The following is an 18,166-nucleotide window of genomic DNA, read 5'->3' as shown; positions in this document are numbered from 1 at the left end:
TTTCAGCTTCTTTGAGGCTGTGTGTTTCTGTCATTTGCTCTTCCCTCTCCCTCCTACTTCTTAGAGCTCTCTTTAAAGAAGCATTTTAGCAGGTAGATTTCTTTTGAAACAATTATCATTATAATTTATTATTTATAAATTGTATGATACCCCCTTTGGGAATTTAAAGCAGTGTCCTGAATGCTGGTATGACCAGAGAGGACAGCAACAAGGCTTGGAGTAGATTCCAAGCCCTTATCTGATGGGTGGTATAACACGTTTAGCATAGCCAGCCTTAGGAATCAGACTTGAACTTCACCACTTACTGATGTGTGACTCTAAACAACTCCCTTAACTATTCTGAACTAAAATATCATTACCATATTAGAAAGGCCCTTTGTGACCATCTTTTGTCTAAATGGCTCCTCTGCCTTGTTATTCTTTATTATTTTTTCCCCATTTGTTTTCTTCCTAGCACTATCACATTTTGCAGTTGAATACCATTCATTGTTTATGATCTGTCTTCCCCAATGGACTGTAAATTCCATTAGGGCAGGGTTTGTTTTGCTCAGCACTGGATACCCATTGCCTAGCACAGTGCCACAAAGTAGATTCAAATAACTGTGGAATAAATGAGCCTCAGTTTTCTACCTTTAAAACAGGGATACTACTACTGATATCAGAAATGTGATGTGAGATAATACATATAAAAACATTTAGTATACAGCTGGGCACATGGTGGTTGTTGTTAGCTGCTGTCAAGTCAACTCCGACTCATGGAGACTCCATGTGTGTGCAGAGCAGAACTGCTCCATAGGGTTTTCAAGGCTGTGACCTTTCAGAAACAGATCGCTAGGTCTATCCTCCAAGGCACCTCTGAGTGGGTTAGAACCACCAAACCTTTCGGCTAGTAGTCGAGCAGCCTCAACACCTAGTGCTCAACAAATGTTAGCTATAATTTCAGTTACTGTTCTCAGCAAGGCATGGCATTTGTAACTCAACTTTCCTAATTGTAAAATTAAAAGAATTACTACCCTTTCTGCTGCCAAAAGAACACTATGAGATTACAGAAAATATACAAAAGCATTAAGAAGAGCTCAGAAGGCAGGATCTACTGAGATTAAGAATTTGTTTAGTTTGTAACTCTCTCATGACATTTGTCTTAATCAAGGCCATCCACTACTCTCTCCAGGGTTAGCTGTTCTTGTCTAATTGCTCTGAAATCCCAGCTTCACCAGGGCTCCACCTCAAGTATTGAGAAAATAGGCCTGTAAGAAAGCAAACTAGGGCTGAGAAAGACTGCTTGAGTACCATAGTGGTAGCTTTCTAGAAACTCATAGAGTAGAAATTAATCTGGCTATAAAACACCAGTGATATATCCAACTTCCAGTAATAAATATTATCTTATTCATTTCCTGAACCATGAAACTTGTTCTTAAGCTATCTCCTCCTCCCCTATATTTCTAACAGTGTGACTTCACGATATTCCAAATTCAGGCTTAATATGTCCCCAAATCTGTAATTTTATGATTCCTCTCTAAGGAATTTCTACGAACATGATTCTCAGCTCTGGTTGTACAAAAATTACCTATGGACCACGTGAAAAATAAAGATGTTAAATCCCATTCCAGACCCACCTGAATGAAAAATTTTCTAAGGTTAGACTTGAGTTTCTGTATATTCATAAAAGCACCACAGATTATTCTGGTACAAAACTATAGAGTTGAGAACCACTGTCCCATTTGCTCTTGTCCTCCTAGCACCAAATTAACAATCATCCCATTCAAGGGCAAAGGCAGTTCAGCGTAACTGTACTGACAGTGTGGCAGACTTGGTTGCCACTACCAGCATGGTCACAGACCTTGGGTAAACCTCTGTGTGTCAGCTTTAAACCGGGAACACTAAAAGCACAATCCTAAATTGCATGAAAGCACTTAGCACAATGTCTGGCACATGGTAAGTGCTCAAATGTCTTGAGGAAGTCAAGTTGTCGTGATGGACAAAGGGTGAGTTTTTTTTCCAAGCTATTATCTAATAAAGTGTATACAATTCTTATAATTAAAAAAACAAAAACAAAAACCCTACGATCCCTGCAATTTCCTAATTCTCCCAAAATAAAATAAGAGGAAAGTACACCTGAGCAGGCCCTGGTCAGATTATGGAAGCAGCATAACTCAGCTATTTGGAGCTTTTATTTGATTGGTTTTGCAAATTAAGCCAAGCTCCTGGTTTCATCCTGCAATTGTTTCACTTCCACATTCTGCATCCTCACATTCCAGATGCCTCAAAAATATACCTCTAGTCACAGTAAGGGCCAGAAGTCATGCCCACACAAATCCAGCACACGGTGCGCATGATGTGCTTGAGGCATTGTTGTTAGGTTCCTTTAGCCAGGTATTGTGGCTGTTGTTAGGTGCTGTCGGGTTGGTTTCGACTCACAGTAGCCCTATCTACAACAGAACAAAACACTGCCCAGTCCTGCCCCATTCTCACAATTATTGTCACACTTGAGTCTATTGTTGCTGCTACTGTGTCAATCCATCTTGTTGAAGGTCTTCCTCTTCTTCAATGACCCTATACTTTACTAAACATATGTCCTTCTCCAGGGACTGGTCCCTGCTGATAATATGTCCAAAGTATGTGAGATGAAGTTCGGACATTAACTATGTGCAATTTGCAAATCGCTGTGCCAGGTGCTATGGGGGAATATAAAGATGTATAAGAGAAAGTTCCTGGCCTTTCAATAGTCATTTTATGAACAGAAATAATATACTTTTGAAGTTGTCACGAGTCAGTCACAAATTAGGGATTTTGAAGAAAAAGAAAGATGGTCAGGATTCCTACATTTTCCTCCTCCTTCTGTCCACAGCTGGGAAGAAATTGTACCCACAGACAACGCTGGTGCTCCTCTGGCTCTGTTGAAGAGACGATGACATGAAGAAATCTTGTCATCTACCCCTGCTCTCTCCTGAGCACAGATAATATGGCAGGTCCTCTAAGTGCTTTACATAAATTATCTAAATCTAACAACAGTGCTATGACACAGGTACTATTATTATCTCCATTTTACAGATGGGAGAAGTGAGGCTTAGAGAAGTGGAGTCACACAGCCAGTAAGTGGTAGAGCTGGGACTCTGACCTAGGCTATCTGAATGCTGAGCCTGAGCTCTTTTAACTACTAAATGGTGCTGAGCCCTGATTCTACAGGTGGGAGAGAGTCCTCTAAAGAGCACAGCAGATACCCACACCAAAATCATATGGTCAATTACTGGACCTATTAGGACTTGGGGAATCCCAAATCTATTGCCCTGAGATAATATTTAAGCCTTGAACTGAAACTACCCCATGAAGTTATCATAAACTAAATAAGAATTTAGCTCAACTGGTAAAGAATATTTGCTTTGAACACTGTGCCCTTTTAAAGAATTATCTGAGATCAAATGACAACATTAACTCCAAAACAGAGAAGTTTAAGGGACAGAGAGTCTAACTGAATGGTGATGAAACAACATGGGTAGAGATGGCAAGAATGTAACACAATGAGAAGAACGTAATCAATATCACCGAATTGTAAAAAAAAATCAAAAAACCAAATCTGTTGTCTTCAAGTTGATTCCGATTCTGACTCATAGAAACCCCACAGGACAAAGTAGAACTGCCCCATAGGGTTTCTAAGGAGCAGATGGAGGATTCAAACTGCTGACCTTTTGGTTAGCAGCTAAGCTCTTAACCAGTGCATCACTAGGGCTCCCACTGAATTACACATGTAGAAAATATTGAATGGGTGTATATTTTCTTATATTTGCACCAAAAATAATAATGAAAAAATTGCTAGTTCTACTAAAAGATAAAACATTCAGGGTAGATCATTTTTCTCTTCAGATCATCATTGCATGAATATAAAAATATCCATCTGTATCCACCCATTTATGTAGGTGTATTTTCCCACATAATTACTGACAGAAATTATACAATACACCATCCCAAGAACTTTTTAGATACTTGTGGAAACTTATCTTACACACATGTAGCACTGGATCTTTTCCAAGAATTAAAAAAAAAAAAGAAGAAGTCAAGATAATGGTTAGTATCCACTATCCTGGGGGAGGGGTGGGGGTAGCAAATGGAAGGGAAGGGGGGATATATATGATGCAGGGAGTGGTATGTCCCATTTCTTGATCTAGGTATTGATCACATAATTTCTTGAGCCTGTGTTCAAGATAAATCTGTGTGCAAGATAAATACACTTTTCTGTACGTTATACTTCAACAAAAGTATAATATACAAAGTTGGAAGTGCGCTTTAATTCTTCTTTATCTTTCCAACAGTGTTGACACAGGAAGAGTTAAGTCTTAACCTGATGGAAAACTTTAACCCTTTATTGACACAGGTTTACTAATTGGATCACCTGATTTTAGTATCTTGCTCTTCTTTCAACAGACACCTAGTGCATGGATCTCACTCAATAAAAGTTGTGTTGTACCTGAGTAATCAAATGCATATAGTCAACCTCTATGATTCCAGTCCTCACATTTCATCTGCTTTTGAAGGAAATAGTTGCAGACTGTACCTCCAATTTGAAGGTGCAAAAACAAGCATAGCTAGGGTTAAACTACTAATTCTTAACCCTTGATCTAAATTAGAGTAATCCTGAGAACATTTTAAAAAATAACAATACCTGGGGCCCTACTTACAGAGATTCTGATTTAACTGGACAGGTGAGGTCCTGTTATTATTTTAAGTGTTCCCAGGTGACTCTAATATGCAGCCATAGAACCAGTGAGTTAAGTGAAAAGGCTAATTTCAAAAATAGCCTTTCTTCCCAAGATTGCCATAAATTTCATTTCTCTTCTAATAAGTCACTCAAGAGGTTAAGATTTTTAAAAAGAAAAGTGTAGAATTACTTCTCACTTGCTATTTTGGGATAAAATAGTCAAGCTATGCTTTTTTTCATCTTACCCTGGAAGAAAGTAAAATTTAACATCACAGGAGGCTTTCTACCTGTGTAATAATTTGGATCAGACCCCTCCAAAAGCAAAAAAAAAAAAAAAAAACTGGGAGTATTCTTCATGGTGAAACTATGTTCTTGCCATTAGCAATATCTCCATCCTCCCCTGCACCTCCCTTTTCTGGCCAGGTGCTCTAACCAGCAATCTTCTCTACTACGCAGCAGAGCTGACGCAGAAACTAATCCTGAACTCCGGTGGGACAGCTTTCTGCTGTTGGTCAACTGGCCAAATGAAACTCATAATTGAACTCACAGCTCCTTGGCAACAAATTTTTCTTTTTTCCTTCCTTTTTATATTTGTCAGCTAGCGAAATAAATGATTGTTTCTAGAAATGAATCTGAAAAAAGAAATAGGAAATACACACAGTACAGAGAACAGAAAGAAAGAGCATAAATACAAATCATCAGAAATGACCGGATGTGCTTGTTGTCAGCCCACATCCTATCACCACCCTCCTGCCAACCAGTCTGTATCTGTAGGTTTACCACAAGCCATCCTGAAACTTACAAAGGCAACTTTTCCCTCCTAAGCGTAGTTTTCCTTTCAGGTTAACAAATCATTCGTTGTTTTGATCATTCAATACACTTAAAATATACAAGAAAAACAGGATGCTTCAGAAGAATCCTGAAGATTAAAGTCCCTTCTATCTTCAATCCATAAGGATCAGCTATTCCACAGCAGGTCTTGAATGAGGGCCTACCTTAATAATGCTGATAACTTTTAAAAATTCTTAAATCCTTCATCTTGAACATTTAGGTTAAATATTCTTTCTCTGCAAAGCTGTCTCCCACCCCATAAAATGACTACATGTGAAAACTCCCATAGACGCTGACATCCAGAAGGATACTGTTGGATTCTGAGACTCTGCCCTGCCCTAGAAGAGAATGCAAATCTACAGGCTGAAAAAGTAAAACTATTCTAAACCAAATAACTCTTACATGTTAGGTTTTCCATTTTTTCATCTGCCTTCTCCACATTTGATTCTAGAAGCTGCCTTTTTCTTTTCTTTCTTTCTTTAATAACACAAAAGGCTAACATCTCTTCCTTTCACTGGGCTATTCAAACATAAAAGCTCTTTTGATTGCACAGAGGGAAAATGCATTCCCTGTGAGGATATAATAAATGAAGCAGAAAAGAAAAGAAACAGACCAGAAAAATAGTATGAACACCTACCTATATGTGTCCCTCTTCCTATTTGGTGGGGTGTAAATTGAGGGGGGGAGGGAAGCAGGGAAAGGTGAGAAATAAATAATTTTTATTCCTAGGAAATAAACAAATTTAAGTGTTTTCCTGTCAATCAGCCTGGGGAGGAAATAACCCTACAATGGTAATGAACCCAGTTGTTTCTAGCTGACTCCCATAAGCACAGTAATTGGAATCCCAACTCACTTGGGCTTTTTCTCCTTTTAAAAGAGGGAATAGAAGATGGGGTGAAGCTTCAGGACCCTCATGGGTCTCAGTGGCTGCTGCAGCCACTACCACCCCAACCTGCCCTAGTTCACTACCTACATCTCTTCATATCTGAAGTTAAGGTGAAACTCCTACAGCTAGGGCCAGTATTTTCTTCCGGTCACGTGTATTGTTGCCATTGCCTCTGTGACCTCTTCTAGTCACACTGTTAACCCTGCTCTGAGGCGGCAGTCCTTTCAATGTGGAAACCAAAACCACTGAGTCGATTCCGACTCATAGTGACCCTACAGGACAGAGTAGAACTGCTCCATAGCGTTTCCAAGAAGCAGCTGGTGGATTCAAACTGCTGACCTTTTGGTTAGCAGCTGAACGCTTAACCACTGCACCACCAGGGCTACCTCCACATGGAAGCCTTCAACAATCTTGTGTACAGCAGGGATAACCAGCAGCTGCTTCTCCATACTCCTCCCTTCTCCTCTGGGAAAGCTCTGGGAGATCTAATAAAGTCAGCCCTCTTCCAGAGAGAGCCATCCCCTATTTTCTCCAGCTAGATTTCTTTCCACTTGTCCAACAGATTTCTTCTCCAAGTCTCATGGATAATTTTCTCTTCTCCTTCTCATAGCTTTTTATGAATGTCCATAAAACTAATTTGTTGAAGGGTACACTACAAATTCTCTGAGGTAGATTCTATGTTTTAAGCTTAACCCCCACAGCCCTGGGCCCAGTGCTTTGCACATAAGAGTCAATCAATTTTTGGTGAATGAATGAATACAACTAACCACATTTCATACTTATAAAATCCCAAGATTGAAGAGGAAGTTCTTCAGTGACTGACTTTATCTTCTACACTTCTTTACAACTGATAACTTCCACTTCAAACAGTTATCAAGATCTGATACGACTTCCTTTCAAGAAAATTAAATAATGGAAATTTCAATCAGTTTGCTCCCCCAATAACTTTTTTTTTTTTTAAAAGGTTAAGTCTTCAAATTAGGAAGGACCTCTTCAATCCCCACTGATACGAAGGGTGGGATGGAGAAAATGCAAAAACGTGTGGAAAACACTTCCTGAGCTAGAAAATAGGAACATGATTCAATACCTTAAAAAGTCAGCCAAGTATAAGTAACCACTCTTACCTCCTGAGGAGGAAAAGAAAATAACAAAACTGACTCCAATGAATGAAAGTTCTGGCAAGAAAATAAAGCAATTCAGAGTAATGTGTACATACATAGATCCAACTAGTTGTTTCTAAGGGAGAAAACCATGAAAACTAGAGTCATTCCCCATATGTGTCTAACTTCATGAAAATATTCTTCATGTTGATTCCCATGCACTAGTCTGTTGAAGACAAAAGCAGTCAAACCAGTCAGTCAGTCCAAGTCCAGAGGAACCCAATGCAGACGGAACAAAATAAATTTTAAAAGATGCTGGATAAGGAACCTGGTGCACATGCCACCAGTGATGCTGCTACCTGCTGATAATAAGCTCATGGATGGCTGTAGGTGATGAAATCTGATGTCAGTGCTGCCCCTGCTTTCCATCCTCAGTTTGTCATCTGCAAAATGTTGATAATAAAAGCCTTCATGAGGATTCATCTGTTAATGTTTACAAGCACGAGGAAATGAGCAGTACTCCAGCTATTAGTGAGTCACAATAGCTGAATCCATGCTATTATAGGCTGTCATACATTGAACTATGTTCCCCAGAAATATGCATCCACTTGGTTAGGTCATGATTCCCAGTATTGTGTGGCTCTCCTCCATTCTAAGTGATCGTAATTTTATGTTAAAGAGGATTACGGTGGGATTATAACACCGTTACTAAGGTCACATCCCTGAGCCAATGTAAAGGGAGTTTCCCTAGAGTGTGGCCTGCACATTTGATCTCACAAGAGATAAAAGGAAAGGGAAGCAAGCAGAGGGGGGGGACCTCATACCACCAAGAAAGCAGTGCCCGGAGCATAGCATGTCCTTTGGACCTCGGGGTTCCTGCACAGAGAATCTCCTAGTCCTGGGGAAGACTGATGACGAGGACCTCCTTCTAGGGCCAAAAGAGAGAAAGCATTCTCCTGGAGCTGACACCCTGAGTTTGGACTTCTAGCCTACTGGACTGTGATAAAATAAATTTCTCTTTGTTAATGCCATCCACTTATGGTATTTCTGTTATAGTAGCACTAGATGACTAAGACACAGGCTCTTCATCAATGGAATGAAGTGCAATCAGGTAAATCAACAGGTGAATGAGGTCCTAAAATGGTGATCACCTTCATTGTACTATGAGGATGAAGTGAAGAAGACCACGTAAGAGCAGGCAGTGGAATGGTGATATACTTGAGAGGCACAGCTTGCTTTGAGAGGTACATTTTCCACTGGCTAAACCTCAACAATATATACTGAGTGTCTATTACATACAATAAGCATCTGGAAATAGACAGAATCCAGTTTTTATGGCTAAGATTTGTAGAACCTTTGATCCACAGCTAGTAAAGGCAGCTTTCCTATTGGAAGAGATCAGGTCCAGTAAAATTATGGAGAAAAATGTCAAACCAGTCAATATCAATTTAGTTTTATAGTATGTTATCATTCATTTTATATAAAGTATGCTATATTAACTGTGCTTTTTTGAATCTGTGAAGTGGGATTCATTATACAGGAAGACAAAAAACAAATCTCCAAATGGGAAAAGGGGTCACCACATTTGCATACTTCGATTTGATATAAGGCCATCTTGAACCTCCCATAAAATAGGAAAAAAAGTTCAGAGAGCAGCCCAGTTTTCTATGGATGTGTCAGTCCAAAAATATGCTTGAATAAAATCTTTCCTCATAGGCTCATTCCAAATCTGAATAAACTTCATGGCAGAGACCAGCACAACTAAAATCAGGTAATTACCAACTAAGACTTCAACTTAAAGCCAGTGGGAAGCAAACAGATAAAAATGTAAAACAGGCATCTGGGTTGGAAGGAGAAGCAGAGCAAAGACCAGGACCTCTCACTAAGAGCTGGTCATATGTATTTCTGATTATCTTTAACATAACTGGGGATGGGTCAGCATTCTTGTAGCCTGATCTCCTCAGATTTATGTTTTTAGTCCACTGGGAGACAGATACCTAATTGCCAGTTGTGGAGCTCATTCATTTTCCATATAGAGCTCTTCTCTTCCCTTCCCTCCAAGATGTTTCCAGCACCCCATTAAGGGAGGACCATGTATATGAGCTACTTCTTGTTGTTGTATACCATCTAGTCGATTCTGACTCATAGCAACCCTATAGGACAAAATAGAACTGCCCCATAGGGTTTCCTAGGCTGAAATCTTTACGGAAGGAGATTGCCATGTTTTTTCTCCTGTGACACAGTTGGTGAGTTCAAACTGCCAACCTTTTGATTAGCACCTGGGTGCTTAACCATTGTGCCACCAGGCCTCCTTGTATGAGGTACTAGGCCATTCAATTCTCCTGGAGAATTCACTTATATCTCAGGATAAACCAAGAAACTCCAGACTAAACTCATTGCCCACTGCAATACATTTTAAAAAGTCAATTTAAATCATTTCCTAATTTCGGCATGGCTACATGAGTAATTTGCAATAAGTCAGCAACTATGTTGAGGGTCAGTTGGGATAAGCAAAATTTATAACATTTCATGAAATGTAGTTAAATAGTTTACTATTCTACATTTGAGATGATCAGGCTGACTCCCCAGGCCGGTGATTATTATACTAATTAGCTTAACATTATCAACAGCCAAAGTCAGGCCTCTGTGGAAGGTAAAGATCCAGTAGCAGCACCAACACCATGCAGCTGCCACAGGGAAATGATGGCCTGTACTAATGACCTTTACAAAAATGTGTGCCTCACGGGGGAAAAACCCACAAAGACAATTATATTCCTTACTGAAGGAAACTCATTCAAGGTTCCAGGAAGCACCATTTTTTTTTAATAGATACACTCTGAGTGGAGACTATTATGCATACATACACTCATTCTGAGTCACCTATTTGCCTTCCCAGACTACGATCATAAAACTTCTACATCCAACTGTACATTTATTATACAGTCTTCATGGTTAGTAGATAAATCATTTAAGTAAGTAGATAAATAAATGATTTAAGAGCATAAAGACACTTTTCGCACTATGCTATAGGCTCTCCCAATCTCTATGACCATCTAATAAAGAAAAGAAACAAAGTATAGGTTCAAAGTATCTCATCCAAATCCTGCAGGACCAGATCTATTTTGGAATTCCAATATTTTTTGATGTGAGAAACGTAATAAAAAGCATATTCCATGTATTACAAAAAACCCTCAGTATGGTCTTCTAACCCCCTTATAAAACAGTACTATGGTCACGAGTTGCTTAACGTCCACCACACATTCTGCGAAATAGGGCGTTATGTGATTTGGACGTTGTGCAAACATGCCTAAATCGCAAGCAATCGCATTCATTGATTTTCCATCTTCATGTGCTTTAATAACCTTTTGTTTCGATTCCAAATCAATACTTCTCCTTTGCCTCTTGCTGCTGCATATTTCTCAAGGGAAATTTCCAATCTCCACTCTTGTCAATGTTCCATTTTCAATTCTCTTCTACTGCTTAGAGTAAACAGAAGCCATGAAACCAACAATTGCATAAATTTCCTCTAGTTACAGTGAAAGAGACGCACTTCCCCCTGCCTTAGGCCACCTTCTTCACCTATACTCTAAATCCCAACTCCCCTCATCTTCTCAGGGGTAAAGTAATTGACACTGTAAAGGAGAGACTAGAAAATAGATGCCAAAATAAGCATGGACACACTATGTCAGCAAACGTTTAACAGATTTTTTTTCATATTGCTTGACCATTCATCAGCATTTGAAAGTGTGTTTTTTTTTAAAAAAAAAAAAAAAAACAGGAATCTCCTCCACCTATCATTCTGACTTCTCAGGCTCTTATACGTTTGACTACCTCTATTTACTCTGGTTTGGGACCATGGACATTTATGCAGCACATGGTTGTACTTCAGCAGAAAAGTATACAATGTTCACCTTTAGTGAGATAAATAAAAGATATAAATGGTTCTTAAAAACTATAAATAGTTCTTCCAGAGACTCCATCAGCCTGAAATGAGAATGACCACCTCCACAGGGTACACAACAGAGAGTCCCTGCTGGAGCAGGAGAAGAGTGGGGTGCAGAACTCAAATTCTACTAAAAAGACCAGACTTAATGGTCTGAGACTGGAGGGACCCTAGAAGACACAGAACTAAAACCATTCCCGAAGCCAACTCTTCAGACAAAGATTAGACTGCACTATTTATAAGGCATAAAGCGACACTCAGGAAGAGAGCGCTTCTTAGCTCAAGTAAATAAAAAAAAAAAAAAACAAACATAAGACTAAATGGGCAGCTCCTGTCCAGAGGAGAGATGAAAAGGCAAAAAGGGACAGGCGCTGGCTGAACAGACATGAGAAATCAGGGGTGGAAAGGAGGAGTGTGCTGTCACACTGTAAAGAAAGCAACTAGGGTCACATAACAACGTGTGTATAAATTTTTGTACGAGAAACTAACTTGAACTGTAAACTTTCACTTAAAATACAATTTAAAAATTTTTTTTTAAAGCTATAAATGGTTCTTATCAGTTCAGGTCAGGATTTGTGAAAAATGCATGGAAAACTTCTTGGTTTTGAGAGCTTTTTAGATTTTGGAACTGTAGCTAAGGGAATGTGGACAATCTGCTTGTTTCACATAGGCTGGCACAGCAAGGGACGGTAGCTTTCATTGACATCACCTGCCTTTGAGACGTATCAGTACTGCATGTACCATTTACATGAGTTTATTGAGAAAAAAAAAAAAAACTTTTTTTCTTTTCTTACTTCCTACCCTAATTTTACTGCACTCCTCCAGTCTTGGAATAAAGTGACTTTCCTCAATAGCAATCTTCCTTCTGAGCCCCACAGAGCTGCACGTCTTACATATTTTCCATCATCAACTTTACTCTTATATACTGCATTTATAAGTTGATACTAGGCATTCCACTACCTACCAGAAATGGTTCGCTTCTTCTAATACATGAAACATTTCAAGCAGTGTTTCTATATGTGAAGAAGTAAGAGCTAGAGATTTAGAACTGGCAATTTTAGAGATTTAAAGATTTAGAATTGGAAGGTTCTAAGGCTAGAGATTTAGAATTGGCAGTTTTACTAAAACATAGGTGGGAAAAATCTGCTCCTCCATAAATCAGTAAACTCAACCACTCTAGAAAATACTTGTCCCTTCAAAGCTCTTAAATAAGCCCTAAATAACATTTTGGTACCAGGCCTTATCGTAAAATGTCCAGCTTAAATATGACCAGATTAGTTTTTTAAGTTCTCATCTCAATTTTGATGCCAATGACCTTCTTACATGAAAAAGTGGGGAGAATTCAGTCTATAAATCATCAGTCTCTGAGTCTCCAGTACCCATCATGTGTGTTTTTAACCAGAAAGGCTTACTCTTCAAGAAGCTCAACATCAAATTCTTCATTTACTAGACTGAATTACTGTTTTACTGTCTGGAAATTCAAACCAACTTGTGGTTCTGATATGCAGTTGGTTGAATGGGGCCAAATAGATACAATCTCTAAAGCACTATCTCAGTTGCATTAGAGAGCCAAATTTACCCAAAAAGCTTTTTCACTTGAATCACCAAAGGCTATATAAAAAACATATATATACCTACGTACATTGGAATCACTAAAGATTTCTGATTCTTCACATTCACAGCAAAGTAACGCTGCTGATTCACTGTCTTCCAAATGAGAGCTCTGTAATACAAACAAGATCATTTCAGAGATCCAGATGAATAGGCCCGTAAGCAAGAGGGAAAAAGCCAGCAGAAATCACTGAGTCAGTGTTAGCTCATATGTGAGGAGCCGCAGTTCTGATTAGTGGTGGCTATTTCGGAGAGAATAAAGCCAACAAGGGGACTGGTTAGGTGAATGAAAAAAAGGGAATGAAAATCAATTGAAGAATGTTTGGTTAGCTGAAGCATTTTCTATGGTTTCCAGTTTGGGCAAAGGGCTGTCCTTCTTCTGTAAAGATGGTGCTACTAACCCTTCACAGTATATACTCTGAACTCTTTCTGGGCTGGGGATAGGTTTCTGTTAATCCTCCAATCTAAAGGCACACATTTGATGTGACTGTTTAGAGCATATAATACAGGTCCTGACTGAGGGATCAAACTCACTAGCCTGGCCTCATTAGCCCTCTGGTAACAAGTGTTTAAGAGAAGAGCCAAAAGACATGCCCTACCCAACTCCCCTTGACAGATGCCAGAAAACAATTTAAACCCTTTTCTTAATTCTCCAATCTCTTTTTAAAAATCTGTCTAGAGGACAGATAAGGAAAATAAGACAAAGGAGTGAAACAATTAGCTGGTAACACAAGAGTATTTTTCCCTTATGACTAAAAACAACACAAAAAAGAGAACAGAAAACGCTCCAACTCTGATGCATTAAGTTCCATTCCAGTGTCTGCTGTTTGGGTAACAGCTGCTGAAAACTGAGTTATCCCTAGGCAGAGCACTGAGGTATATGCTTATGTCATCAAAGCGTCTGACTACTAGCCACTGAAACTTAGTCATATACAACTACTCTATGACTATCCTAGTTGACTCTTGAGTTTTCAAAGCTGAGACTGTGTTTCAACCTGCAAAATACCTGTGGAGACAGAGTTTTAGAGCGGAAATAAACTTAAATGGAAGCAAGTAAAGCTCAGAGTTACTATTTCTGGTAACTTGCCTTGTTTCTGCTTGCTACTTTCCTACCCTGATCCTTTGCCTACTTTGGTTTCTCCTTCTTACAACCAAGTCTCATCCTCCATTATGCCTCCTTCCTGTTATTTTAGAAAATAAACAGAAATAACCAAAACAACTTCTTAAATCATGCATATGCAAAGTCATTCTTGCATTTTAGAGGGAAAAAAATTTACTCTCCATGTGTCTTTTTTTTTTTTAATTAGTCTTCAAGATACGTGAAGACTTCTAAAAGTTATATTAGCAAAGTTTTTTTTTAACGCTTAGTAAATGATAAAATATTTTAAGTCACTAATAGACATCAAAGCTGCTTTCAATTCTTCCAAGCTTTCATATCAAAATAGATAATAATGTAAAATAATATTAACCATATCAAAATTGGCTTGTCACTGTCACAGTGTATACAAACTAAAGAAAAATACAAGTTAATCCAAATTACATTAGTTAAGATTTTAAAGTTTTTGTTCTTTTAAATATTTTACCATGTTTACGCTAGCTCTTTCAAAATGATCTTTGAAGAAAGAGGTCCTGGTAACCACACTTGCATTCCTAAAGTTATTTTAAGACTCCATTGTATTCTTATTAATTGAAACAATTCATTAAGGTAAAAGGTATCAATTTAAATGTGCTGGTAGCATTACAAAATGCTAAATTCATGGAACACATATTTACCTGCAACCAACATGTTTAGTTCTAAATTTCATTTGTAAGAATCCTAAAGGAAGACCAAGGACATTTTAAGTTCTCTGAATTCATGTTTAATAGCCTGAAAAAGAGTTTTTGTTTACCCAGGGATGAACCCACATATTGTGAGTATGCTAAACCTTACAATTTGGGAAACTTCTATAAAGAAAAAGAATTTAAAAGAAAAAGAATACACAAGTATAATTAAGATGCTAGTAGCCATTCCAGCATCACCCTATAGATGGAGAGGTGTGACCAAAGGGGAGGTGGAATGGAAAAAGAAAGGATCTTAACACATTGTGGACAAAGTATCTTTTACAAATTTACAAAAAATATGACCTTGTGAAAATATTGCTAAGGCGCCATCCAGGTTTTGGAAGGGGACCATGCAAGTGAGGAGGCCTGAGATTTAAGCTTTATTAACTTCACAGTAAATCTACTTCCAACCCTACCCATCCTTAACTCTGTAGTAAATGGGAGAGAAATCAAGGCACGAACCTGAGATGACGTTTTAACTCAAAATTGCCTAGAGGTATGACATTTAGACTACACATAAATGCTCAAATTAATAATAGGTATGTAAATAAGGCATTTTTTTCATACACTTGTATGTGACCCTTGAGAAATCCCGTAAGACGAACAGTATCTGCTCTTGAAATTATAGCAGCAATAATACATTAATACCTCCTAAGTAACAAACATTTATGCTTAAGAAGTACCAAGACATGAACCATTTGTAAAATATTTAAATTGCCCTCTTTGTTTACTTGAGTAAAGAGCCAAACCCCTTTAATGGATAGGGACGCTAAACCAAACCAAACCAAACCCAGTGCCATCGAGTTGATTCTGGCTCATAGCAACCCTATAGGTCAGAGTAGAACTGCCCCACAGAGTTTCCAAGGAGCACTTGGCAGATTCGAACTGCCAACCCTTTGGTTAGCAACCGTAAGCACTTAACCACTATGCCACCAGGGTTTCCATAGGGACACTAAGGAGAGCAATATTATGAAACTTGCTGCGTTGTTAACAAATGTGCTTAATACATGCTAATAACGATAAAGATGAAAATAGGAGATTATGAGAAGCAATGACAAAAAAAAAAAAGACCCTAGAGTGATTTTTTATTAAATCAATATTCAGTGTATATACTATCACTAAATACAGACAACAACTGATGATTTTTATTGCATTCACATAAGTGACATCCCCAAATGAGATTCAGAAAGTTTAAGTAGTGGATAAAAAGATACCCTGGTATCATCTTTAAGGTTTTCTCTAGTAAATCAATTTTGTACTCATGCTCATTCACTTCTGTAAGGCTGTAAGATTTTACCAGTTTGGTTTTGATAACATAAAATAACTTTCGATAATGTAAGATTGCTAACAGTAGAATATAACAATATAAAATTAAAAAGTAATGATTTCCAAGCTTAAAATTTTTTATCAAAATAAAATAATATGTTTTTCATTTTACCAAAGTGATACACGTATGTCGTAGAAGTAAAAAGCTTATAATGAAAAACAGCAGTCCTTGGTCTCTTTCTTCTGGCTTTTTTTCCTCATTTTTAGAAAATTTTCTTATGCTGCTATCTGGGTACATCAATCTTAGACATCATCTGATTTTCTCTCATTGTTCATAGGTTTAGTTCTCTCCCTCATCTCTCTCCTCCCATTTCCCCAATATAGCTTTATCTGCTTTTTTATTAAATCAACAGTCATTGCTTATGTTAGTACGATTATGTAAATATTGGTTACTGTTGGACCATGTTGTAATTTATGATTATGTTTCATTTCTTGCATAACTTTTTGTTTAACCTGAGATTAGTAATTCTCTTTCTTATATTTCTTTAGTTTTCTTTGAACTTATGGCTGTATCTTCTCATACTGTTAGATATTCTCTTAATATGATTTTCCACGTGATCAAACAATATCAGTAAAAGTATGAGCAGGAGGTAAAATTTTTGTAACTTTGAATGGCCAAAAAAGCTATTATTCCACCCTGTATTTGATAGTTTGACTAAATATAGAATTCCAGGTTGAAAACAATTTTACCTAAGAATTTTATAGGCCACCAGGCGCTCCTTGGAAACTCTATGGGGCAGTTCTACTCTGTCCTATGGGGTCGCTATGAGTCGGAATCGACTTGACAGCAGTAGGTTTTTTAGGTTTGTCCCATTGTCTTCTAGCTTCAACGTTGCTGTTGAGAAGTTTGTTACCACTGTTACCCTTTATCCTTTATCTGTGACCTGTTTTATTCTCTGGAAGCTTATAGAATGTGTTCTTTCTGGCATACTGAAATTTCAAAATAATATGCCTTGTGCTGTTCCTTAGTCACTGTACTCGGCAGTTTGTTAAGTACTTTCCATTCAGAAACTCAAGTCATTCAAGTTTTGAGAAATTTTCATATTTTTAGTTCACTTTAGACTTTGACTTAATCTTCATTTTCAATCCAGCACCTTTCCTCTTTACTCCTGTCCCTGAGGACTCCAAATCTGGGGTATTCTGGTTTTATTATCTCTAAAGAATAAACTTCTCATCTTGAGTGAGACTGAGGAGAGGGTATCTGAGGGTCTAACTCCTCTATTTATAAACCTTCAATCATTCTAATTTTAGTCCCTCATCTTTCTCCTGCTTTCTGAGGTACCTGGTAATTCCAATTCCCGATTTCTCCCTGGGTTCTACAGAGTAAACTGTCTTGCCTATAGTACGAAGGAGCTATTCCAAGAATGCAAGGATGAACCAATATTTTGGGACTCAATTAATAGAATTTAACATATTACTAAGTCAAATGAGAAAAATTATAATATTATCTAAATAGATGCTAAAAGGTATTTGATAAAATTAAAGTCACTTCTGATTTTAAACATTTTTAGTAAATTATGAATGAAAGATGCCTCCTTGACTTACTCCCTAAGTTGGCTTTTATATATAGGATCTCTCGCGTTGGTAGGCCTTTACCTCCGCCTGGTCTTGCCTGGGTTTCATATTACAGAAATTCCCCCAATGTTTCTTCTAGCATGTGGATGGTGATCCTCCTGAGTTTCTAGGACAGATACCGATTTCCTTCTCTCTCTCTTTTTTTTTTAATGTTCCTTTGGCCACTTCGGTAGGAATTTTGAAGAATGTAGTCAAACTCATATTCAAGTTACTATCTTGCATTGGAAGTTCCAAGCCCAAATCTTAAATAAGTTGACTTCATAACTTGGTTCTGCCACTTACTAGCCATGTGACTTTCAGCACATTTCTTAACCTCTCTGAGCTCAGTTTCCTCATCCATAAAAATGGGCACAAGAAGAGTATCTATTTACTGTATTTTT

General features: G+C 37.9%; 1 protein-coding gene across 2 annotated transcripts in view; it reads right to left on the bottom strand.

The window, feature by feature from the left end:
• The window catches only part of SSH2 (slingshot protein phosphatase 2), a 267,882-nt gene that overhangs the window by 177,736 nt on the left and 71,980 nt on the right, over window positions 1–18,166 (bottom strand). The window contains exon 2 of one of the 2 annotated variants that reach the window (XM_049859757.1): window positions 13,096–13,176. The exons of the other annotated variant lie outside the window; for it this stretch is intronic. Coding sequence (XP_049715714.1) covers window positions 13,096–13,176 — 81 coding nt within the window. The remainder of the gene's footprint in view (window positions 1–13,095; window positions 13,177–18,166) is intronic. 2 annotated transcript variants of the gene reach the window in all.

Source organism: Elephas maximus, chromosome 19 (assembly GCF_024166365.1).
Source record: "Elephas maximus indicus isolate mEleMax1 chromosome 19, mEleMax1 primary haplotype, whole genome shotgun sequence".
Lineage (NCBI taxonomy): Eukaryota > Metazoa > Chordata > Mammalia > Proboscidea > Elephantidae > Elephas > Elephas maximus.
The sequence above is the reverse complement of the archived record's forward strand: the minus strand, read 5'-3'. Positions and strand labels throughout refer to the sequence as shown.